Source organism: Rhipicephalus sanguineus, chromosome 2 (genome assembly GCF_013339695.2).
Source record: "Rhipicephalus sanguineus isolate Rsan-2018 chromosome 2, BIME_Rsan_1.4, whole genome shotgun sequence".
NCBI classification, from domain to species: domain Eukaryota; kingdom Metazoa; phylum Arthropoda; class Arachnida; order Ixodida; family Ixodidae; genus Rhipicephalus; species Rhipicephalus sanguineus.
Window position 1 is genome coordinate 103,030,607 of NC_051177.1, and position 25,508 is coordinate 103,056,114.

Below are 25,508 nucleotides of genomic sequence, written 5' to 3' on the forward strand. Positions count from 1 at the left end.
CTAAGGAAGTGGTAAATAGGTAATGAGTTGCGCCCCCCCCTCTCTCTCTCTCTCTCTGCATATATATATATATATATATATATATATATATATATATATATATATATATATATATATATATATATATATATATATATATATATATATATATATGGATTTCGTGTGTGTGATACGAGAGCCCGAACGAAAAAAAGAACAGTACTGCCCTACTGAAAACAGATCGTATAAGTTGCAGCTAATCGCTCCTGATGAGGAAGGGAGATCTAGGTTGAGGCCTTGCGTACCTTTACCACTAGTTCACAAACAGTGATGGTAAATCTGACTAGCACGCCGCATTGCTTGGCTAAATTGAAGTGGGACGTTTAGTCGATAGCCACGGTAGCTAAACATGAAGGTCTGGTTGTGCACGCTGTGTCGTGCACCTTCAATCACTAAACCATAACTTAAGTCACCTGCTGGTTTAACAATAACAGACATCAAAAATATAGATACCTGCATGCTGGAAGTGCCCTTATATCTTAATCATACGTGCACACGATATACCGATCTTCGAAACGTTAATCTCCTGGACCTGCATCCAGAAAAACGTCTTACGCTAAACATTTTTGTAAGAGAATATTTCGGCCAATGATGATGCTATACACATAATTAGCGAGGCGTGCTGACCAATGGGGTAACGTACTTACGAAATAGAAGTTTTGTGAACTCGGCCCCTGATTTCTTCTTTTGCCTGAAGCGAACACGAGACTGCTTGTCTATTATACTGATAATCGCGTCTTCGTGCATGGCTGTGTGCGACTGCGGTGCACACTGCTGCCCTGCCTGCGTTCGCATCTCCTCTGATTTATACGGATTGGCGTCACGCCTCCCGGACACAGGGACGCTCCTAGCGCGCAAAATAAAAACACTATATTCTTTAACTTAGAGAGAAGGGTCTTCCGGCCACCTCATTCGGAACTATAAGCAGGCCGCAGGCGGTCACTCGCCAGACTCCTGCAAGCTAACCCCTACTCAAATCTGGCGTTCTTTAATGGCATATATGCGGTCATTTACTCGAATTGTTCTTGCGCGGCATGAGGCGAGGCTGCTAGTTTGTCTGACATGCTCTGGTAGTGCGGGTCGGTGGGCCTGAAGTTCACCAGGGAACAGTGGGACGCGCTTCTGCGAAGTCCCGCCTATCAAGACCAAATCCTGGCCCTCCAGCGCGCACGTGATCGGGCCGGCAGGCTAGACCTGTCGGTCCCGTCATGGGATTAGCCGTGTGCGCGTTTTATCGCGTTTTGCTGGTCTCAATAAACGTTTATTTACTCACTCACTCACTCACTCACTCACTCACTCACTCACTCACTCACTCACTCACTCACTCACTCACTCACTCACTCACTCACTCACTCACTCACTCACTCACTCACTCACTCACTCACTCACTCACTCACTCACTCACTCACTCACTCACTCACTCACTCACTCACTCACTCACTCACTCACTCACTCACTCACTCACTCACTCACTCACTCACTCACTCACTCACTCACTCACTCACTCACTCACTCACTCACTCACTCACTCACTCACTCACTCACTCACTCACTCACTCACTCACTCACTCACTCACTCACTCACTCACGTGAACAGCGGCTGACCTTGCCAAATTTCACGTTTCACATTTTCTTTTTTGTCGTCGAATGCCGGAAAGCTTTGAGACCGCGTGGCGATGGAGCCTCTTCTCGAGACTCCCCTCGCCATATTTCTTGGAAGGCGTACGTTGGCTCCTTTTCAAGGGGCTCGTATCTATGCGAATTCAGTGCCATAGATTGCTTGTCGACAAGAGGGCTCAGTCGCGTGAGCACGCGTTGTCGCCGGCTGATCGAGTTCGAGGACAGAGCGAAGACGCGTATACAGGAAATGGATCGTTGAGTCGTGCCCCCACAGTTACGAAGATATGCGTTTACCTATCGGTAGAGTTCTACTTCAGAACAGGTACCGGTCATCAGTACAGCGAGCAGATTATTTGACCGATCATAAGGCGGTCGGTCAAAGACGGTCAATTACTATAAATAAATAAATAAATAAATAATTTAAATAAATAAATAAATAAATAAAGATTAGATAGATAGATAGATAGATAGATAGATAGATAGATAGATAGATAGATAGATAGATAGATAGATAGATAGATAGATAGATAGATAGATAGATAGATAGATAGATAAGGAAATTCAGGGAGTTTAACCAGACTTACGTCCGGTTTGCTATCTTGCACAGGGGTAAGGGATATAAAGGGGCGAAAAGAGAGCCAGAATAAATGAGAGGGATTAACATAATAACAAGCATCCAGTTGGCAGGCGGCCGTACAAATCTGTTGACTTTTAAGTACTTCAGCAGCGCTTTCGTTGCCTTCTGTGCCTCCGAGGCACATGTCCACGGTCCTAGAATCTTGTTTACAGAAAATGGTCTCGAGTGCAGTTTGTTCAGAAGCATCCGGAACGGGGATCGCTGAGTGCCATAGCGAACGCAGCTGCACAAGACGCGCACATTTGTCTCTTCAGTTCCGCAGGAATCGCATGTAGAGGCGTCCGCCATTCCGATGCGAAACGAATTTACGCTTTTGTGAATGCAAGACCCATCCATGTATAATAAGATGTAATAATGTTGCACGGTGCCTATGGATTCGCCTATGACGACTCAAAGGCGAAAGCCATCTTCTTTTTCTCCTCAGTCGATTTTATCGATCGATTGTAACGGGGAGAAGGCATCACCATGTCACTTCGTGACCACGTCACCCATATACATTCCCGTCGTGTCTATTTCGGTCTCGGCTTCGTCGGCTCATATTTCGAACCGTCCCAGAAGTGTGATCAGCACTGTAGATGCGCGCATGGAGTACCGGGATTTGGTTGGTTGTTCACTGCTGGAAGAGAGACGCAAACGTTGTGGGCTCGTAATTCAACTGAAAAAAAAGAATAAGAAAAAAAGGACAACTTGCACGATGATTACACTATAGAAGACCTTTCAGCCAATTCTGATGCTTGGCATATCAATAGTGAATGCCGCTGGCCAATAACAAAAGGCAATCACGAACGAAGGGCTTTGCGAGATCACACCCTGGTCACCAACAAAGACTACAGTTACACAAGTGATGTTTCTGTTTCAGCTGCTGTCTGCTTTTCTTGACTGCATGAAGCTGCCCAACATCTTTCAAGTTTTGAAGATGGCGGCGCCGTTTCCATTACACATATAAGATGACCGTATAATGTGTTACCCGCCACTAACTTACTTTACTTAGTGAGTACTGCTTAAGTTCAGTAATGTTGCTCGTGGGCACGGCATGCTAAATCTGGGAAGCAGAGCTGCAGTGGTTGTTGTATTGGTGTTCTCTTGCTGAGCCTTACCATTCAACATTTAGCAAAAATACATTTCTGAATGTCGTTCGTCCGGTATGTGTCACTTCAAACAGATTATGAACTTCATAATTGCTGCTGCTGCGCCTGCGCGCGCTCATGGGCTTTTGAAACCACGTATAACCTCGCTCAGCCGCTGACGCAAGAGTTCGCCTAAGTATATTTTAATGACATGCATAATGCGAGCGAGTCTTTCTGTCTCGGCTCGTATAGCGACACTCTCAAACCGTAAGCGTGCAGGTGGTGGCGGTGGTGGGGATGATTTTGCCAGAGGTCGAGTCGCTCTGGCAGACATGGCCGACTCCGTGTAAGCCTCTTCTTCTACGTGACATATTTCACCCATAATTCGCCAAGCAAAGTCTTTCGCAGAAAGGTCAGAGCATATAGACTATGTTACGTAAGGCATATGGTAAAGCCAGGAAACGCCGAATGCACCAACCCAACAGTTTTCGTGTGTATACGCCCACCGTAGCGCTGTTCGCTTAGTTGTTCAAGATAAAACACGGCAAGGTTAACAGCTCTGCATGGCGGTACCGAAACCCGCCCGTAAAATAGTCTCTACGAGATACTTCTTTGTGCACTATGCAGGAAAACGATTGCCACAATGATAACGAAGGAAGTGACGCCCGAAATACACCCGGAAAAGTAACTGCGCACAGCCAGGGATGATCGACAGTGTCTATTTGCGAATGGCTTGAGGCTTTGCGAACAGCAGATTGCTTCAAAACCTGTGCGAAGTTATCGCCATATACTTGGCTGTTGTCGTTCAGCTACTCTTCATGCGCGGTGTTCTCACCCGCTAATCGGCGTGTTATACGGTACGGTAAGAAGAACTTTATTCAATGCATACTGAGTATACAAGCTATAAAATCGTGGCAGCTTCGCATTAGTGGTGCCAAGCCTCAAGGAAGAGCGCAGCTCTGTGGCCTGCCTTGTTTCTCTTTATTTTTTTCTTTCTTCTCTTTCTCTCTGTTTCTCGCATCTCTTTTTTTTTGTATCTGCTTCTTTCTATTTCTTTCTTTCTTTATCTGTTTATTTCTGCTTCTCACTTCTTATCTTCATTCTCTTTCTTTCCTTTCTTTCTCTCTCTCATTCTGCCTCGCTCTCTGTTTTTCTATCTCTTTTTCGTGTCTGTTTCTTTCAATTTTTTTTTCTCTATCTGTCTATGTTTTTCGGTCTTTTTATCTTTGTATGTCTGTATTCCCTTTATTTATCTCTATTTTCCTCTTCCTCTTTCTTTCCATCGCTTGCTTTCTCTCTCTCTTTCTTTCTGTATATTTTCTATCTCTTCCTTTCTATCTCTTTCTTTCTGCGCCTCTTTTTCACGTGTTCGCTTATCGTTTGACGCTCACACCTGCTGTACAGTGGGGCTTGCCCAATTCCTGTAGCGCATACCACGCCTAAGGAGTTCTGTACGACGGAGCAGAAGTTAACGATAGCGTAAACAGCTTCACTGCAAAGAGAATGAAGAGAGCGCGTGCCGGTTCATGATGATGATAGTTTTTTACGACGGAGCACAAGTTACCGACAGCTTGAACAGCTTCGCTGGTAATACTATCTTGATTTTATCCGCTTTCCTGTACATAACGGCAGTACAAATTGCTCTTGCGTTTACTCTCTCTCTCTTTCTCTCACTCATTTCGCGGAGTCATATGTCGGCGCGCGGCCCAACAAAGCTGCGCAAGCAAGCTGGTAGATATCATAAATGTAGGTATACACGCGTATGTGGGTATTTGCATTTCCTCCATCTCGTCGTATACGTGTTTTATTGCCTGTCGCAGCGCCTATCGTATATCCACAGTTCGGTCAGCGCGAGCTTGCCAAGCTGCGCGTGAAATCTCGGAATATTTATATACATATATATGAAGATGACAGCCAGCGATGATGCCGTTTATAAGTAACGGCGAGCATTGAATCTGCGGTGATTTGGTTCGACCATGCACATCGGCGGTCGTGTGTCTGCGTGTGCGCGCCGAACGATTCAGGAAATAAGTGTTCAGGAAAGAGAAGACTTAATCGGAGAGTGACGAGGAAAGAAAGACCGAAGCAAAAAATAGCGCGCTTTGTGGGGGCTCCGCGACTGCGCACACCTTCGTGTGTTGTCTCCATTGTTCAAGCACACGCGTATTGTAAGCACGTGCGTCCCCAGCTGCAGTGTACACGTGCTTATGGCAGTGCACAGCCGAGACAAGACAACGCAGCCCTAATACGTCGCGAAGGAATACTTCGGCTGTGTGATTACACGAAGAATAAGCGAAGGTGAGCTCGCGAGCCGCATGCTTTCACGCGCGGACGCGGCATCTTTGCCTGCACGAAGCGCCTGTGCAGTCAAGGCGATCAGGCGCAAGGCAGTTAAATATACGAAGAACAGCCGGCGCGATCTATAAAGGTCGGTGTGATCTTACATCTCCATTTGTGTAGTGATACCTGTTCTAGTGACATTTTCAGGCTGCATTTCTCGGTGGTAACGTTTCGTGCTTTGAGGGTCTAGCGTAACCACACTTGTGTAGTGCGCACCTGGTTCACCTTTCCGGTGTTCTTGTGGTAACAGTATTGCTGCGTTTTTCTGATGAAAGGGAGTAATCGGCATCACCCCTTGATGCCAACATACCTTTTCCACAAATGCAACAAGGAAATACACGAGGACGAACAACAACAGGAACAACAACAACAAAACGTGACCGAAAGCTCTTATAGAAACGTATACGTGTATGCTGTGGGGCGAAATTGATAAAGCGTGTTGTCCTTAGTTGTTATTTTCCGTTGGCGAGCCGATTTCGCTTTAGCAATATTATATCTGTTATCTCAATTGGCTAACAGCTGCTCATAGGAACAATTGAAGCATTATAACAACATTCTTCGGACTGAGGTATGTCGTCAGACTCCGCCATGTTGTGGAACTCGCCATTGTTTCGGTTCTGATTGGCGCATTCGGCTGGTGACGCACGGCTGTGTTGTCTGTCTCAAAAGTGAAACATTGTGAAACGCGCTGGCGTATTAAAAAAAAAACACGGAAAAGAAATGGAATGCTCCCCATGCACGAAATTAAGCGCCGACAGCAAGAGAGCTTCCAGGAAAACGAGGTAGTACAGGAGCATTGCGTGAGCCTCTCCCGATTGGCTCAGAATGCCAATACGGCGGATTTCGTCGGTGTCTGAAATAGTATCCGCGAAAGCAGTCGCTCCTATAGAGGAAAACAAGAAAGGAAAATGGAGGAAACGAAAAGGAGCACGCGGAATTAACGGTGATTGACGCGACTAACGTTCGGGGTCCAGGAAACGTGGGCAATAAACGAAAGGCGAATAACAAACGACATCGAATGATTTCTCGAGCTTGTTATCACGATTCGATCATCAACAGGGCTTGCAAATACCCGCAGCTGTCACCCTCCCACAAATTCACGCAGCTGTGCGTAGAACTGCGGAGACGGCGAGTTGAGGAGGGCCTGGACGCATTTTCCTCGCGCGTATATTAAGGCGAGCCTTGTCTTGTGCAAGCCACGTCCTTGGTGGTCTGGTCTTAGAGGACATTGGGGCACAACACGTTGCGTGCCTGTGTTACAACACGGCTGCACAGTGTTGGGAGTCGGCTTGTGTGTATGTGTGTGAGAAGGCAGGGAGGTTAACGAGACGCACACCCGATTTGCTACCCTGCAATGGGAAAGGGATAAAGGGGCGAAAAGAGGGACAGAAGAAAAAAAATAGAGGTGGACAGAATGACGCACACACTTGGGGAAGCACGTCAAGTCTGCAGGCGGTCACAACGATCTGTTGACTTGAAATACTTCAGTAATGCTTTCATTGCCTTCTGCGCCTTGTAATATATATAAAAGCCAAGACATGAGGGTAGTGAACGCCTGCTCTATGATACGTCAGCGATATTGCAAAGTGAGTCGATTTCGGAAGGCTTAAACCACGGTACATAAGCAAAGGACCGGCACTCGGCGTTTCTATAACTTCGCAACGCTGACATCATGCGAGTCACGCGTATGTAGACAAGGCAGGCACGTAGGCAAGGGGGGGGGGGGCGCCCCCCCCCTTCCCCGAAATTCGTCCAGCCTTTTATATTCCCGGGCAACTTTTTTTCTTTTTGCCATGAAAAGACTTTCTTTCGAATAATTAGGCCTTGCCCCCCCCCCCCCCCCCCCGAAAAAGATCCTGGCTACGTGCCTGAGACAAGGCGTGTCGACCTGCTGACTGACAATACAGACACACGTAGCACGTTAAGATTAAGAAAGGCCGACCGGCGCACCTTCTGTTATCGACGCCAGGGGCGCCATTGTTGTGGCTTCGGTCGGTCCTTGCTGAACGTGACGCTTGTTGGAGAACCGGTGTGCGGTATACCAACTGCGTCTTGGCGGACTGAGCGAGTGAAGCCTTTGTAGCATGATGATTGTTTACAGTTTTGGCAACACACGACTAAGCAAGCATGACCGTCATGGCGTATTACAGCTGGGGCAAGATAACGCGCCTGCCTCACGCGATGCCGCCGTTCACAAAATCCTGACGCGTGGCTACTCGCAAATTCGTCAAATGGTGGCATGGTCCCGAATTTTCGCTGTGAAACGTAATTAAAAATGTTGACGTGCCTATACCTCATGGACAACATATCCGCTCTTTTCCTTCCATGCATTCATCGACTCTTCTTTCTTTCTTCTTTCTTCTTTCTTTCTTTCTTTCTTTCTTTCTTTCTTTCTTTCTTTCTTTCTTTCTTTCTTTCTTTCTTTCTTTCTTTCTTTCTTTCTTATACAACTGGTGAGAGTGTGCTACAGATGTTACGTCATAGTACAACCGTATATAAGCGTATAAACGTCGCAGACGGTTTAAAGCATTTAAAATGTAGATACGTGCGTTACTGTGTGCAGTAAACTTCCGCTTTGAACGACCATAAAACAGATCCTGCCTCTAGGCGATGGAGAATTCGTTTACGCGCAGTTTCGCTGACTTTGATGTATCTTTTGTTGAGGTATGCATACATGTGCGAGGATTTCTTTTATTAGCCTCACCGAATAACGATATCCTGGCACGGATGGGTTGGTACCGTTTAGTCTTCTCAACATTAAAATATTCAGTAACACCCCGTGCACTCTTAAGGCTATAGCAGCACGATAATGAGTAACTTAACTGAGTTCGACGTGGTAGTACTAGCAGTCAGTAGTTTCGCAGCGCCTGCGATAATTTGCTATGGCACGCTCTTGGCTATCGTACACGTTATTTGATAAACTGCCGTCCTCAATACAGATCCGTCTTCCTCTTATCGCAAGCACGTAACCTGGTGTTGGCGGCCAATTTTCTTCTTGCGTGCTGTCTTGCAGGCTTTCTCAGATGCCTTGCACCAAGTATTAAAAAAAAAAAAAAAACAGGTGTCGAATTGGCCCAGTATTGTTCTGAGCCGTATGCAGCACGGGATGATATTTTTTTCCAATACGTAAAACTGGTTAATTAACCAAGATCGCTTAGTTAGCTTTTTAATTAGTCACTCTAGCGAAAGATCTTTAACACAAAAAGTTGTAGGGCTTGTTCAGAAACGTCGGAATATTTCATTTATGCTAAGATAACGGCCAATCCTCTAAGCGGGGTAGTTAACCAAGATCACTTAATTAAACTTCATAATAGTAGCTCTTGCGGAAGTTCTTCAATAGAAAAGTTGTAACGCTCGTTCGGCAACGTCGGATTATTTCATCTATGCTGAGAGAAGTGCCCCGTTTTTAAAGCGAAAACCTTAGATGCCTCATCAAACGAGAAAATTGACAGGCGTCCCTCGTTAATTTGTGACGTCATTATGACGTCATCACATGCATCTTAGCTTGGTCAACGGTGGCCCATCACGGAGGCAGTGCAAAATCAAGTGAGGTGCCTCCGATCCTGGAGGCAATGTAAAACCACATTAGGTGCAGAAAGCTTTCGGAGGGTGCCGACGCAGGAACAATACGTCGACTGAGAAGAAAAAGAAGGTGGCTTTCGCCTTCCAGTCGCCTTAGGTGTGAGCAAAGGGACCCTGTGAGTCCATCCCCCCCCCCCCCCCCCCGCCCTCATGTTTTCTTTAAAGTGCGTGAAATAAAAAATACTTGGCACAAGTGAACTGTAACACCTGTATATGCGTATGTGGAGCGTGCATCCAAGGATTGTTTGCCGAAAAAAAAAGAAAAGCCTTGCAGGAGAGGAGGGAGTCTAATGGTGTGTCTATGAGGAAACGCAGGACGTTGCGCGCAGAAGCTCACGGATGTTAGCGATAAGACATCGCGTGTAAACAACTTCTTAACGTGCCCGTGGCCTTTTGTACGTAGTAAGCTCGCCGGGTCACAGCGACTGAAAAAATGCCGAAATGGGACCGCTTTGTTCGTTTTATTTTTCGTTGTCTCCCGGATACAGTGTACAAGTGGATTCGGAATTGTATAGTTAAAACCACGCCGCTGTGGCCCAGTTAATTTTCCTCCGTGTGGCAGCGTATAATTTCCAGGAAAATGTGGGACGACATCTGTTCTCGTGCTCAAAGACACGTGACTGAACTTGGCGATTGTCGCCGCCGTGGGCGTCTTCTTGCCCCGATTTGCATGTGACACGTTTCGGAACAATGCGTCGTTTCCTTTCTTTGGTGTTGTCCTTTTTCTTTTTTTTTTTCTGCAGCTATGCTCGCGTACGCACGAGATAACGAGAGCGGAGTTAGTGCGAGTGTTGCTCGTTGAAATATCTGTAGAGGCACATCACGACACCTATTTTTTTCTTCCTTCTTGCTCTTTTTTTTTTACGGGTTTCGTTCCACGCTCCAGGGAAATTGTATCGTTTTAACACATTGACATAGAAGATACCCGAAGTACGCAAAGTAGGTTTAGGAAGGAGCGAAAAAAAAAATGATTAGGAGAGAAAGGAGATCCGAAGAGAGTCGGTCCACATATGCACGCAAAAGGTTAGCGATGCTAAAAAAACACAATATCGTTTTTAGAGCAACTTAAACTGATCTCAGCAATGACCAGTGTCCCAAACTTCTATTCGTGTAAATGAAGGGATTCTGAATTCATTCGAGCGTAATGCAATTCTGCAATTTGTGGACTTAAACGAGGGCTATCACTCAGTGCAGCGTGTGCGACGTGAGAGTTAATCTACTCCACCTATCTGTGTACTTTTCATTGTCTTATTATCTCTCTGTGTGGAGTGTGGGCGTTGGTGTGTTTATCATAGTACCGATACCCCACTGGCGGCACCATGGCTTGAACAGTAGGTATAGGTTTTGCAAACGGTGAGGATGTAGTGAGGAAGAGTTTGTGACAATGGGTAGCGGCACTATATAGCTGTTGCGTCCTTTCATTCATTCTTTTATTTTTTTTTTTTGGCGACGTTTGCTATCATGCGGGAGTAAAATCAGGTGCCTGGTAAAGCGCACTCGGTGATTTTCGCGTATCCCCCGTTCTGAACATTTCGTTGTCCGTGCTTGCTATTTGACATTTGTATTCGCAGTGCATTGCAGCCAGGTATTCGTTTTAAGAAAACAAAAACAAAAAAAGATCTCTTACACCGACAATATTCAGCAGATGCCGAGTTCGCGAAGCTTTCAGTTCGCAAGTGCTCTCTCGCCACTGGCCTGCGGGTGTCGTTATTAATGATGTGCCAAACGTCACGATTTGCTAAAAGCTTTTCTTTCGATGATACACGTGATATCGATAAAAGGCCGGTTATTTGATTGCGCTCCAAGGGAAGTAAACACTCAGCATATAAACAAACATTTTCTATTTTGTCTTTTTGTTTAGGCGTGAAACTCAAGAAGGAACATTTTAGCTATAACTGAACAGTAATTTATCAAATTAATTGAGATATAACGATGGGACAGAGAGAGACAGAGAGATCTCAGCTCAGTTCAATTTTCTGACCTGTTACTCAGCGTTTGGAAAGGGGGAACGGGTATCTAATCAGTCATCTGCTTAAATATAGCGCTCTTCTTGAATGCCGCCATTAAAAAAAAATCACGATTTTATTTCACAGATAAGCGTTCGTGGGAGTTGTCAAAGGGCGCGCCCCCTATATATATGCATTGACCACCCGTTCCAACAGCGTATATTCAATTCACATCGCGCTCAAGCTATCGAGGTCACGTTCTCTGCTTCCATTTTCTTTTCCACACGGCAGTCGCGGAAGGCGTCGTCGAAGAGGGAGCAAGCTCGAAGCCGCGCCGTGGCGGGTTTGCCCAGTCGCGCGCCGCGTACACCGCCGGTCGCTTGCTTCGGTGCAGGCGCACTCGCGCGGGAGTGTGACGTCACCCAGGAGCGAACTCGAGTGCACATGCACCGGAAAGCAGGGGGCCCCCCTGTGGGAGACCGAAGGAGAGGTATGACTATTACAGAGGAGGATATTACGCGCGCGCTCACTCACGCGCAGCGACGGGAGCGTGACTCGCACAGCTGTGGGCGCCATCTGTCCCACTCTTGTACTTATCGAAAGCCTTGGAGATGTGCTTCTGGCGCGAGGCGTGCAATCGGTTTCTGATATGCCTCATTGTCTGTTGCGCCTTCGCGCTTGTAAGACAATAGGGCGAGTGTTTACGCGCTGGCTGTGGTGCGCAAGTGCTGTTCACCTGACAACGTAACACAGATTTCGTGTTACAGCTCGGCATGTGTTCAGAATTCAATTGCATGGAGCACTTTAGAAGCTGAACATTTTGACAGAGTTGCCTGTCTGGTTTGGTTAATTAATTAGGACAGTCAAAAGGCTCCAACCAATATATGGGTTTATTTACCGACCGAGTCGATTCCTTCTTCAGGGGGAGTGACAGCGGAGGTGTCGAGGTGCAACCTATAACTTCTTTCACTGACCAGCTGGGTAGGAGAAGTGAAGGGAAGGCGGGTCTTCTTTGGTGGTTAGACTGTTGAAGTGTAAAGAAGTACTGTTGAGGGGGTTGTGCTTATTACGGTTGCTTGCATGGGATTGATAAGCTAGCGGCGGCCGCAGACGGTCGAGTCCATGCACTCCAGGCTCGGCTTGCTTTTCTTGCTGGGGTGAGGCCGTGAATGTAAACTGACGGCAGGCTTCCCTTGCAACGGTTCAAGTTGTTTTCGGTGTTTCGAATGAAGCATGATTCCGGTAACAGTTGTTTTTGTTGGTTAGTGTCTGTTGGGATTTCGGTATTTTTTTTTTTTTTTTTGGAAGCCAGTCTTATGGTATGCATCTTCTGACATATTGAATCAATCTATCCATCCACCCGGCTGTTCTTTCGGCCTTCCATCCATTCATCCATGGGCGATAATGATATGAAACAGTGTGGTAACTTTAATGAAAACACGAACTCTTCGTTTTCTGTTTCAAGCAAGCTTGGGAACACAATGCGGTAAGCAGCTCTTTGTCGACTTTTTTGTTGACGTTGTTGGTGTTGCTGTTCGTCGAAAAATGAACGTTGTTTGTAACCTGTCTTAAAAAGGCAGCGACGCTCTCCATCAGGCGTTTTATCGCGTTGTTGAGAGAAACAAACGCGTTAAAAAAAAGAAGAGGGTTTTCAAAGGTTATCATATACTCAACATGTTGCCACGATTGTTAAAGTGTTGAATTTCGTTGCGTTGCGTTCAGAGTAGTATGTTGAGAATTGATTTATTGTAACTTTTCCTTGATAAACGTGTACGTAAGTGCGACACTGGCTGGTATGTACATTTATTCACATTCAAGCTGGCTACTGGCCATCGCAGGGAGGCTTGTGACGCGTCTGCCATTCGCACGCGAAACGTCATCCATCACGGCACGCATGGTAAACATCGTGCGAGCGTGAACATTTTATGCCGCCTCCTTCATGGTTAAGTAAGCAGTTGACTCACACTTGGAGACAGAACACAGATCGAATAGGCATGCCTGACGACAAATGGACGAAGGAAATATGTCGTCAGACTAGCAAACGCTGCCTATCGAATTGTAATCGACAGCTGAGAAACTACTTGCTTCTCTAGTGGCGCAACCGTTTGCAACGTGAATGCAACGCGTTACGAAAAGCAACAGGTCCTGGGAAGCCAACTTCTTTAATACCTTCGTTTCCTTTCCCCATTTGACGATTTGTCTCTCAAACTTTGGGCTACAGCATTGAACGACATGCGGTTGCAGTGATCTAACATGCCGGTCTCGACCTTATGTAAGCATTCGGCTGACGTCAAGATATGGAACTGCGTGCGTGAGGTTTAAAATTCAACGGCGGATAAAGACGCGAAATTAAGAGAGATTATTCGGCGTCGCTTATTGTAGAACGCGCGCCTGATCAGTACCTTCGTTACCTTTGAAATCTTTCCTTCAAGCGATTACATCGTTGAATGGTCCTCTTCCTCCTGCTCAAAAAAACTTCCTCGTTTTTTAAATTTATGTGGGAATTCGCGCTACTCTCTCGTTTAGGTCATTCTTGCTTCGCTTCTTAGGCAGTCGTTGAAATGGGGAGTACGTCCCATTCACTTATACGCTGAAACTTGTATGAGGTGAACTTTAGATTGCGTATAGTGCCAGAAAAAGGAAAACAAGAAATAAACGATCGAATCAAACCTCTCCGGTGCTCATTCGTAAAGCGCTTGGAACGACAGAAATTGCACTTGGGTTTCAATTTGGTCTTGGAGTTCCATTCAATACGTCAAGGAAGTTCAGTCACGGAAGTTCAGGCCTCTTAGCCTTGTACCTTTGCTCTATTTTCTGTTCCTGTACAGAAAGAGACAATGAATGAATGAATGAATGTATGAATGAATGAATGAATGAATGAATGAATGAATGAATGAATGAATGAATGAATGAAATGTGTTTGGCACTGTGTTCCTTCCTTGTTTGTGTCCTCTACGCGCAGCAATACATGTATTAAGCGAAAGAAAGTTGAGCTAATTGGTAACGATTCATCATAACAGAAGAAGGCGGGCAAACAAGAAAAGAGAACGGGGCTGCGCTTGTGTTGTCTTGTTGTCTTCTCTTGTTTCCGTGTTTCAACGCCTGTCCTTCTGTTATCATAAAGCGCCCCCATTGTAACACATTGGCGCGGAACAGCGTCCATGTTTTTTTTTTGTGTGTGATTATTGGCTACCTTGATGTTGACACAGTTGTGTCTGTTTTTTGATAATCGAACTGCATGTTGTATGTACCACCCGGTGATTCGAGAGCTTCTTGTTATGTGACAATGCTATTTGTATCCTCGAGACTTTATTCTGCAGTGTCCCAAAGTTGTTCAACTTGCATGCGATATCAAACACGTATAATGTATGTACAACATCGTAAACGACATGGTGTGACTCTGCAGAACGTTATTGGACACGTTATCTTGAACTCTGTTTATTGCATGCTGCAGCTACTCGTGAGAAATGAATGTGTATACCCGTTGCCTTATTTGTGCGCCAACATATAATGCCATATCATATTATCCAAAAAACGGCAGGAAGTGGAAGATGGAAGCTGCGATGAAAAAATCCGTAAACAGGGGGTGGGTGCTCGAGCCAACGTTTCGACGAGTGGACTTGTCGAAACGTTGGCTCGAGCACTCACCTCCTGTTTACGGATTTTTTCATATCATATTATGTCATATCAATAAAAAAGGACGTGTGCGCTGCGCGCTCGCAGCTGTACACACAGCAGTCCTCTAGACTGTGTTGTGCTGGGAGTCTGATCGTAAACTTATAATATTAGTTAAACTCCGATTTAAATTATGCGTTCACTTGCGTGTCTGTTTGCCGACAGCCAGAGCCGCTCGCTTTCTCCTGCACAGGGAAAAAAAAATCGCTAACACGAATATATAAGTAGTAAAAAGAAAAGAAACAAAAAGTTTGATCTCTGAATCGGTGCGTTTTGCTGCAAACATTGCGTGGCTCTCGCAAGCTCTATTTCTCAGCGCCGTTTCAAATGATACGTGGTGGCCGTCGGAGTTATAAAAATTGTTACGGTATAGCCCAACGTTGAGCGCTGGATCAATTAATGAAATGTACTTTTACTTTGCCGAAGTTGTTTACCAGAGTATCGAGAAACGTGCGCCACTGGCGAAACGAGAGCGAATTCTGTACGCGGCACCTAAGCATCGCAATTCGGTATTGCAACACGTGCGTTACCTCTTTGCCATCTGCAGTAGCATGCTATTGGCGTTTAGCCAGGCGCACGTCTCCAGCAACCACTAAAAAAAAAATTAACAGTGCCACTCGAATGTAAATCCGTAGCTTTGCACTAAGGCGCCACTTACTTCTAGTCCTTAATTCGGGACGTCGAACTTTATGAGCCTACAATAAATGCGTTCACGCCATTCATACATCTGTGATTCTGCTTGTGACCTTAATTTTTCTCAACTTGTGTCCTGCTTGTGTTTGACGAGCGTATAATTATTGCGGTTGTCGACGAGATGGCGAAATGAGCTGACGCTGCTTCGAGACGCCAGTAGAGCTACATTTGCACCAGTGTAAAAAAAATTGGGAGGCAACCCTGATCCTTGACTTAGGAGTCTGTTAGCGGCACTCGCACCTCGACATTCGTGTGCCCTGCATGGTGTATTCCTCGGCTCAACTTTTTGTTTCGTCGCAATGTCGAACCGCGGATCTCGGAGGCCACGGAGAAAGAAGCTCGCGGTCGAGGTCTACTCCGCCAGGTGCCGCTACGATCCCAGGTGCTCACAAAAAAAAAAATGTCTGCTCTTTCAATGAACTAATTCGATTAATGTTCATTAATTTCCCTGACTCTTAATTAGCCCTTACCTAAACTTGTGCTCCGATATCACGTGTATGCAAGAAAGCTCTTTACTTGCACCAGTACCATCGATTTCGTGCCGCTTTTATTTTGTACAAGACTTTCTGAATATTCGTAAAACCGGAAGTAAGTTCTCGACCGGAAGTGCTTGAAAGAGAAGCAGGAGTGCCGCTCACTGCTCGTGACACGAAATAGAAAGAATAATGTTAAGTGTGCTTGACTGGCTTTTGTGACCTCGACGGTTCGACAAAACCTCGCTAGCTCACTAAAGCATCGCGACATAGACGTTTTCTGCGTCTATGCCAGCCTCTATATACAGCCGCGACAGTAAGCAGCTGCCGTGAATCAATTTGGCGCGGCGTTACTCGCAGAAGCGTAGCGGCGCAACCACCGAGACGGCGGTGGTTAGGTTTCCGGTGAACTTGTCCGCGTGGAATGCGCAACAGAGCAAGTTCTTGAAGGAAAGCCGCTCCCCTCTTAAACCGTGTGATTTGCGATGCACCGAAACCCATCCCGAGTTTATACTCTTCGAATGCCAGCGTTCGTGTTTGGCGTGTGGGGCGTGTGGGTGTGCACCGGAATATTAATTGAACGCGAACCGCGCCAGGCACGGCACGTGAGGGCACCCTGACACTTATTTCTTAAGTACTTCTTAGTAAATTGCCGATAGATTTAAATGATACGGCACGCACACCAACTGCGTTTGCAACTGCGCGCGCAGGAGCTGCATGCGAAGAGCCATCGCCGCCCTATAAATTACGATTTGCCGTCGTACCTTACGCGCGGACTCGCAGTTTCATCAATATCTTATAACGCAATTTGAAAGCTCCACATTAGTAGTCACTGCTCAATCTGCGATACCTTAGGAACCCATCGGTTTTCTTTAGTATCCCGCATGGTTTTCTTTCTTTCGAAGCAGTTAGTGAAACCTGTATTTTCAGTCGCAGTAAAAAATCGATGTGCCAGTAAGCGTAACGTACTGATCAACACCGGTCTACGATCCGAGCTCGTTATACGGTTTCTTTTTTATCATCTGAACTATGTTTACATGATTTGACATCATCCTGTCTTCAACAGCGAAGTTTCAACGCTTAACTCTTTCGTGACCATGGGAATATCGGCCACATTTTGTCTGTTTTATCATTTTTTGTTATGAATAATATGATAGATACAGTGTAATATTATATATCACTATGGAGCTAAGTGATTGTAATTTTAATGGTATTACTTAGAAAAATTCATGTTGAAGTATAGCATGCGAGGATATTTATTTAACAGCGAAGTTTCAACGCTTAACGTCGCTTAACGTGCCAGTTTCAACACTGACGTATGGCTTTCAACACTAGAGCAATGTTTCTGTGCTCGACAGCCTGCTGGTAACTGACACAAATGACCGTGGGCACGGGAGACCTTGGGTCAAAAGAGCCAGTGCGGCGTTCAGCTGACTTATCATCCCCGACACATCTGCTGGAGGTATATATAGCATGGTCGCGCACTGCTTGGGAGGTTCTATGAGTTTTGACGGACAGTTGTTTGAAATTCGCGCAGACTTTAGGAGACCCGTCGATGAAGAAGCGCCATGAAAAACCCGTTAACCAAGAACGTCGAATGGCGCAATGCCTCGTTTCTCTTTTTTTTTTAATTCTTCGATAGTTTGCCCTTAGACATAGTAACGTAAGGTGCCCAAGATACACACACAGATGGGATTCGTGCAGAAAGTTTAGTAGTCAATTAATGATGATATGGTCCATGGATCCAATGATCAAGGTCGGGTGATCCATCAGGCCTGAGGCCTGCTGCACGGAGGTGGCGAAGGCGGCTTGATTGCACACCTGGGCAAGTCCACAGCAAGTGTGTCACTGTCACATTGCGGACTGTGGCGTCACAGAATGGGCACGAGCATTGCATGCACGTGTGTAGCGATGTTTTCTAAGCGGTCATCGCCGCGGCTTTAGCGATGTAATGTGACGGCAAAGAGGGCTTTCAGGTGAACTTTTGCTCGAACTATCGACCTTCAGGGGCGTTGTCCATATATTTGCTCGAAATGTGGGGAGGATAGTGTACGGTTCGCGCGGACCGCGTCGAGGGTTTGACGTCACTTTTGCTGAAAACGAGAAAACGTGAAAAGAAGGAACCTGCACCATTTAACTGGCAAATATCAGTGTACCTCGCATTCGATAATTCTTTCCGGCGCTTCGTGCGAGTCTCGTATCTACAGAGCTCGTCTTTGGTGGCGCAGGGCATAAGAGGTAAATATTTGCGATCTTCCCCTTTTCTGTCGTTACTTTCACAGCGGATAGAGAGCACCTGCCAAAACTGGCGCGAAAGCATCACGCTTTCCGCAGCGTGTTGTTTGTTGACTCGTGGAGAACAGACTTTCCTTGAAAATGTGATGAGGTTTGTAGTACAAGTTGCAGCAGCGTTTTTTCCTAGATTGAAATCCCACAGAACCAGCAGTGATCACTGATTGGGTTTCTGGGTCATGGTGAACATTCAGCGAAATCCTATCTATACTGTGTGTCCGTCAACCTTTTCCCCGGTCTCAGCTTATGCCTAGGTGTAACAGCTGTTATCTTTTTTTTACATCTACGGACATCTACGTAAGTTGCCTTTTACTCGTAAAATCATATGTTTCCCGCTTTAACTTCAAACCACTTACTTAAAATCTGGTCTGCTATTATCCTTGGCGCGTTAAGCTGTCGTCAAGGCCTGGTGCGTTTGTTAGTGCGAGCAGCGCGACGTGTTGAAAACAACTTAGGTGCCAAAAAAAAAAAGAAACTAATATGTGCGCTAGTGACACCGTTATAACAACGGTAACCGTGACCGCGGCCTTCGCAACTTGCCGCAGCACTGCATACGACAGCGCCGACTTGCGTTCGAAGCGCTTTTCTTTTTCTTTTTTTTTGTTGATGTAAAAATAGGGAGTTATTGTTGCTTATTGCTCAGTTAAAACTAAAACCCTTTTCACTTGGTTAATAGAATGAATAAAAACTCAACGAATTGTGAACTCTCGGGCTCGGCAAGTAAAAAGTATTCTCCAAATGTTGTTTTGACAAAGCCCGCGACCGTTTAGGGCACGCGTGTTATACGAAACACGCGCATGATGTAGTCGAGTTGATGTAACAAATGCCGGCGTCTCCAAAGAAGCGTTGAAGTGCGCTACTGCATATACACAGGAGTTCATATAGCTTGTGTCGCAAATATCGCGCGTTGTCTTAGAGGGTGCGGCATTATATATTCACCCAATTGAGGACGTATTTAAATACACGGAGACTATAGAACACATTGCCACTGTTTCGGCTTACCGTGCAACAACGGACAGACATGCCGAGCCCTAGTCATATCCAGCTTCTCTGTTAAAACAAAAACAAAAACAAAAAAAACATTGGGTAGGGTGGCCACACGTTCGTCTTGAAACCGCGTGCAACCGTCAATGAACACCGAGTCTGAAGCACCGATAAGAAGGTGCAGAGCTCGTGTGTTGGGCAGGTGTAAACGTTGGGTACTGCGCTTAGACATTACGTACGGGGTTATGCAAGCAGCTAGGCGGTCTTCGTACAATTATACTTCCCGTCGCGCGCAGTGGTCGAGTCCGTTAATTTGTTTTCAACTGCCCTCCGTACCATGCAGGCAAAAAATAAAACAAAAAGATAAGTGCATTCAGTCACGCAGCACGGGCGGTACGTGATCGCCGGGGAGAAGCGCCAAACACGCACGCGCTCTTGCTTCTTGTGCGTAAGACAAAGGCATCGCGAGCTGTCGGCTGGGCGGCTCCGCTGTGATAAGCCCTTGGCGGAAGCACAATCATTGTTGCCAACTGTTTTTTTTTTGCCAGTCTTTCAGTTTGTGCGCCCCGCTTCCGTGTGTGTGTGTGTGTGCGTGTGCATGTCTGTGTTTGCGACTATGAAATTTCTACATACTTCCTGGTGGTGAATACCGACTCAGTGGGCTGTCGAGCATGACGCAGATGAATTAAGCCAAGGAGAATGGGACGCGATAGTTTAAGGCGTGTCTATTGCGAGGAGACGCAAATCAACATTTATACGCGTGTAGGAATGATTGCGCGTCGACAATGGGAACTTTGTTGGAGATAGTTCATTGGATGAAAACGTCGCTTCTGCATGTTGCCATTCAACGTCATTACTGTTTGGAAATGTCACTATACCTTGGTGGTTATTGGTTGTTAAAAAAGTTGACATTGGGCAAGGTGCATATACTAATAAATACTAATGGTGGTTTGATAAAGCTGATTATTTTTTATCTTCGACAAGCTTTGAGAAACTATAAGGATCAAGTTGCTAGATAAGAAGCTTCCTGTTGAATACTTCGGCAGTTTCTGGGTAGCACGAGGCAGGCCTTTCTTTTGTGACGTGCCCTTCTGGGGTCGTACCGGCTAATTCTTTCGCAAGAATATTTCTTGATAATAAGAATGATATCTGGGGTTTAACGTCCCAAAACCACTATATGATTATGAGAAACGCGGTAGTGCAGGGCTCCGGAAATTTCGACCACCTGGGGTTCTGTAACTTGCACCTAAATATAAGTACACCGGCCAAAATCATTTTCGCCTCCATCGAAAATGCAGCCGCCGCGGCCGGGATTCGATCCCGCGACCTTCGGGTCAGAAGTCGGGCGCCATAACCACTAGACCACCGTGGTGGGGCAAAAAAAAAATTCTTGAGGGTAAATTTCGACCAGTTAGCATTAGGCGTATCATTAACGATGACGGTGGCTGATGACGAAGATAAATTACGAAAGAAAATCTTTCTGAATTCGGCCTTGGTTCTTGCGAAAATAAGTGGGCGAAATTTGGATTTCAGAATCGCTTTTTTTCTTCTCCAAAGTAATTTGTAAAGAGGTGTGTCTCCAAAGCGAATTCATTACAAAAGGGCCGTAAGAGCTATTTGCGTCATTGAAGGCCTTAGGTATTATTTTGTAACTATCTTAATGGAGGGCGGGGTATTGTTAGATATTCGCGAAGGCTATCGTAGATAAGTGTTATTACCACCCAATGGTCGATCACTTTCGCTACTATCTCCAGCGTCAAAATTGGTTGGAATTTCTGTTTAGGAATAATTCTGGCGTCAGTGCTTACTACGAAGGCAGGAGTGGGGGCGGAGGGCTCTTTTTTTTTCAGCTACTTGTTTTGCTTTCGTAAGCAAATGATACACGAGGACCGCTCTAATTTTCTTTCTTTTCTCAATGCAGAACCTCGTACTGGATCCAAGCAGCGAAATCTACAGCTCCTGGCAGCGCGCGCCCATACCCATCTACCTCAAATACTACTTCTTCAACATGACCAATCCGGACGAGATAATGGCAGGCACGGAGAAGCCGCGCCTCCAAGAGGTCGGCCCCTACACGTTCCTGTGAGTATTTAAAAGGTTTTTAGGAGCGGAGCTCCTTATAGCATCACCTGGTCGGTCGTCGCTCCATCCGGCGTGTCCCCGCCGTCGCGTCTCCCGTATCATTCAATAGATGACGCTGTCCCATAGAGATGCATGTAAACTGCAGTTGGGTGACGATATACTAGATGGCGCTATCCCATAGAGATAGAAAAAAAATAAACTAAAAAAAAAATAAAAATAAAAAATAAAAAATAAAAATAAAAGAAAGAAATAAAAACTAAAATAAAAAATAAACTAAAAAGTAAAATAAAAAAATAAAGAATAAAAATAAAAGAATGAAATAAAAACTAAAAATAAAAAAAGAAGAAAAAAAGGAAAAAGGGAAAATAATCAAAGCGGCGTATCGCTTTGATTACTGCTGGGCGAAACCATTGTACATTTCACAGTGTAACCATGATTGCTTCAGGAGCTTCGCCCAAGCTCTTCATCATTCACCCGCGGATATGCTGTAATTTTTTCGAGGGCCTATAGTAGGTGCATACTGATAAGGAAATTACTGAGCGCAAGAAACGACGGAACACACATGTGCTGCGTCTTTTCTTGCTCTCAGTAACTTTCTTGCACTCAGCTCAGCCTGCGAAAGAACACGTGTTAGCAATCCCGTCGTCGCAGTCTACAATTACTAAGGGAGCAGGAAAAAACAAACGAACTTTGCTAGCAAAGTTTACCAATGTGAAGCTTGCAGTCTTCGTCAAAAGTTTCGGAGTCGCCCCTTGAGTAAATAGTATCTTCGCACCTGCTCCGGTGGCAGGGTAATGCTCTGTAATGCTTCTATAACTATAATGCTTCTATAATGCTTCTAATGCTATTGTGCTCTATAACACTTCGAAGTTCTGAATATTGATGATCATTCTAATTCTCAAGCTCTTGACATTTGGGGTAACGAACGCTTTAATGGGACAACGATATGAAGCTAGACAACTGACCATGGTGTAGGAAGCAGTAGCTTTCGAATTGCTGCCGATTAGTGAATTAGCAATTTGTTGCTGGAGGTTATAGAGCGAAGTCATGTGGCTGGCCTAACCATAGGGCGCAGCATGGAAACGTGCCGCTAAACTAGCACTGTGTGACCTTTTGCGTTAAAATGGCAAACACGTAGGCAGCCGGGCCGCCAGTCATGTCACTTGTTCTCTCCAGTGAAAAAAAAAAAAAAGGGGGGAGGGGGAGACGTCTCTCCTGGCTCTGTTATTTGACTACGCGCTGTAAGCTTTACTTGTTTTCAGTTGAGAAAAATATACCTGCAGATTAATTGCCGTGCGATTTCGCCATGCAGGCGGGAAGAGAGCGAGAGATAAAAGCTTATTTTGCGTGAGGCACGTCGGAGTTTTAAGTGCAACATGACCGGCGGCGTGTCTGGTCGCGCGACAGGTACACCTGCACTAGGAAAATGATTTCTTCTTTTTTTTTTCGCAGAGTTGAGCAATAATGACGTGTACGCCCGAACAAACACACACACACACTTAACAGCGGTTACGTTGCCACGTAACGAAAAAGTTGATGAGCTTTCCATGCAGCTTGATATATATATATATATATATATATATATATATATATATATATATATATATATATATATATATATATATATGACAAATAGATAGATAGATAGATAGATAGATAGATAGATAGATAGATAGATAGATAGATAGATAGATAGATAGATAGATAGATAGATAGATAGATCCGCAAATTTAAGACGTTGATGACAAGCGCTGCAGTGACTGTATTCGACGGACAATATGCACGACGACAGTGCGGGAAGCACACAGCAGACGGCAAAAAAGTGATGTATAGCTTTTCTTTTTGTCTTTTTTGATGCTCGACACCACTGGCCTCTTAACTAGACACTCCCGTTAAGCGACTACGTTACGAGACACCACTGCGTCTTTTCAGAACGAAGCCTTTAGAGCATGAAGTTTCTTACGGGGACGTTTCTTGCGGGAAATTCAATTACGTCTGCCTCTCGGGAAACCGTCAGTTTAACCAGCTTAGTTAAAACATATCGCTTACGTCATATGTAACACGGACTAACGTTGGTGGCATGTTCTTGCGAAAGTTCTCGCTCTGTAGGCATGCGTATTCGTTAATTTCAACTAGAAGTGCGGCTTACACGTATGACCTTTCGTTAGCGCGGGACTGCAGTACTGTTGCCCAGATGTTACAAGCAGCTAACCACAGCGAGGCTCGCTCGTTTGTAATTCAAGTGTGTTCGCGTTTAGCACTGACTGAAATTTACTTTCGCAGTGAGACTCGAGAGAAGGTGAACATCACGTGGAACCCGAACGGCACTGTCTCGTACCGACAAGTGAAGCGCTACTACTTCCAGCCGGACATGACCAAGGGGTCGCTAGATGACGTCATTACCACTCTCAACATGCCCATGATCGTGAGTATACGAGAATACTCATATTCTGTATATATATTTTTTTATACGCACTATACGGAGAGAGGGATAAACACTCAAGGAAAGGTAGGAATGTCAACCAGAATTATAACTTCCGGTTTGCTACCCTGCACTAATTAATGGGAGAGGGAAAGGGAAAGAAAGATGGAAAGAACCAGCAAGAAAAGAAGAAAAGAAAAAGGTGGTGTAGCGCGGGAGTACCATAGCCCGTCCAATAGGCCACTGCCAGGCAAGAAGTTCAATAAGACCTTAATAGATTTCCGGTGCGACGACAGTTCGGGTCGACATTCTATAGTAGTGACTGTTCCGACAGGGGTCTGCCGTCAAGGCGGGCCAACACAGCAGCTAGAGGCAGTCTGTGCGCGATGTAGCGAGGGCAGCGACGCAAGCAGCACTGTCTTCCGAGCTGATTCGGAAGGCATAAGATTTGGTGAAAGCGACACCAAGCCACATTCGGCAAATCACCACTGTCTCGACTCTCGAGTCGAGAGAGCTAATAGGCACAACGTTTTCTATGTGTATGCTGAGGAGACCTCTGTTAGCAGTAATTTAGCTAAGACAACGAAATAATCTCTATAATATGGTCATTTTTTTTCTTCGCTTATTCTTTTTGTATCCTAGCTCTTAATAGCTACCTCGCCCCCAGTGTATACGGTAGCCAACTGGAAGTGTTTCTGGTTAACCTCCCTGCCTTCTCCTTTTTCCTTCCTTCCTTCCTTCGCTGTTTTTTTTCCCATCCTCGTAACACTGCATGCGTTGTAAGAACATAGGAGAGGCTTTCGCAGCAACTTTCTATTTCAGCCGTAGCTTCATTTCCTACTGCTGCTTCCTTGTGGTTTTATTACGATTCCAATGCGTCGACTTTTTTCCAGCACCTTGTCGATAGCGCCAGAAAAATGTATCAAACATCTGCATTGCGGGGCACGCGTTACGGAAGTACAGGCGTTGATTATTCCCGACGTTCTGTTTCTCAACAGATCCTCGTGTTCGCTCCTATAGGCTTGGCACTACGTAAGCAAAACGAAATCGGTGATAAGCCGACCTACTTTATGAGCCTCTGGCGCTTTTTTTTTACCACACTAAAACAGGTTTCATTCATTAGCAACAGGTTGTTACGACACAACGGCGTCACTTGTTGTTTTACATTTCTTCTTCTTGGAAGCCGTGATTTATTAATGGCACGACGAAACCCACGCGCCTTTTGCAAACATTTCATTGAGGCCTTGTCGCTTCACGAAAGAGGAATAACGGAAAGGAAACTTGGCACACGGCTGCATGTTCTTGACGCTTTCTGCGGGACAGCACGCGCTCCTGAGGACTGATGACGTCATCGCGTTATTGGAAGCGGGGTTGATTAGCCGGTTGGTTTTTGGCTCCGGTGTTTCTTCGCGGAGCGATGGAATTGTGCAGGCCAAAAATATTCCGGCCCCAGTGACCATTTGTACTATAGCGTGCGTGTCGTGCTCGTCTTGTCTCTCTTTTAAAAGCGAAACCGTGGAAGCTCGAGGCAAAACGCATGACCACAAAAAAACTATCCTCGTCACCAACGGGTATGTGCCACAGAAATCGGACAAATCCCACTACTCACCGCTGGTCCACTAAAAATGAAGAAGGCAAATGAAGACATAAATAGAA

General features: G+C 45.5%; 1 protein-coding gene across 2 annotated transcripts in view; it reads left to right on the forward strand.

The window, feature by feature from the left end:
* Nucleotides 1-25,508, forward strand: part of LOC119383497 (protein croquemort) — a 91,408-nt gene that overhangs the window by 27,104 nt on the left and 38,796 nt on the right. For both annotated transcript variants that reach the window (XM_037651665.2, XM_037651664.2), the window contains exons 2-3: nucleotides 21,270-21,430; nucleotides 23,714-23,855. In XM_037651665.2, coding sequence (XP_037507593.1) covers nucleotides 21,270-21,430; nucleotides 23,714-23,855 — 303 coding nt within the window. The remainder of the gene's footprint in view (nucleotides 1-21,269; nucleotides 21,431-23,713; nucleotides 23,856-25,508) is intronic.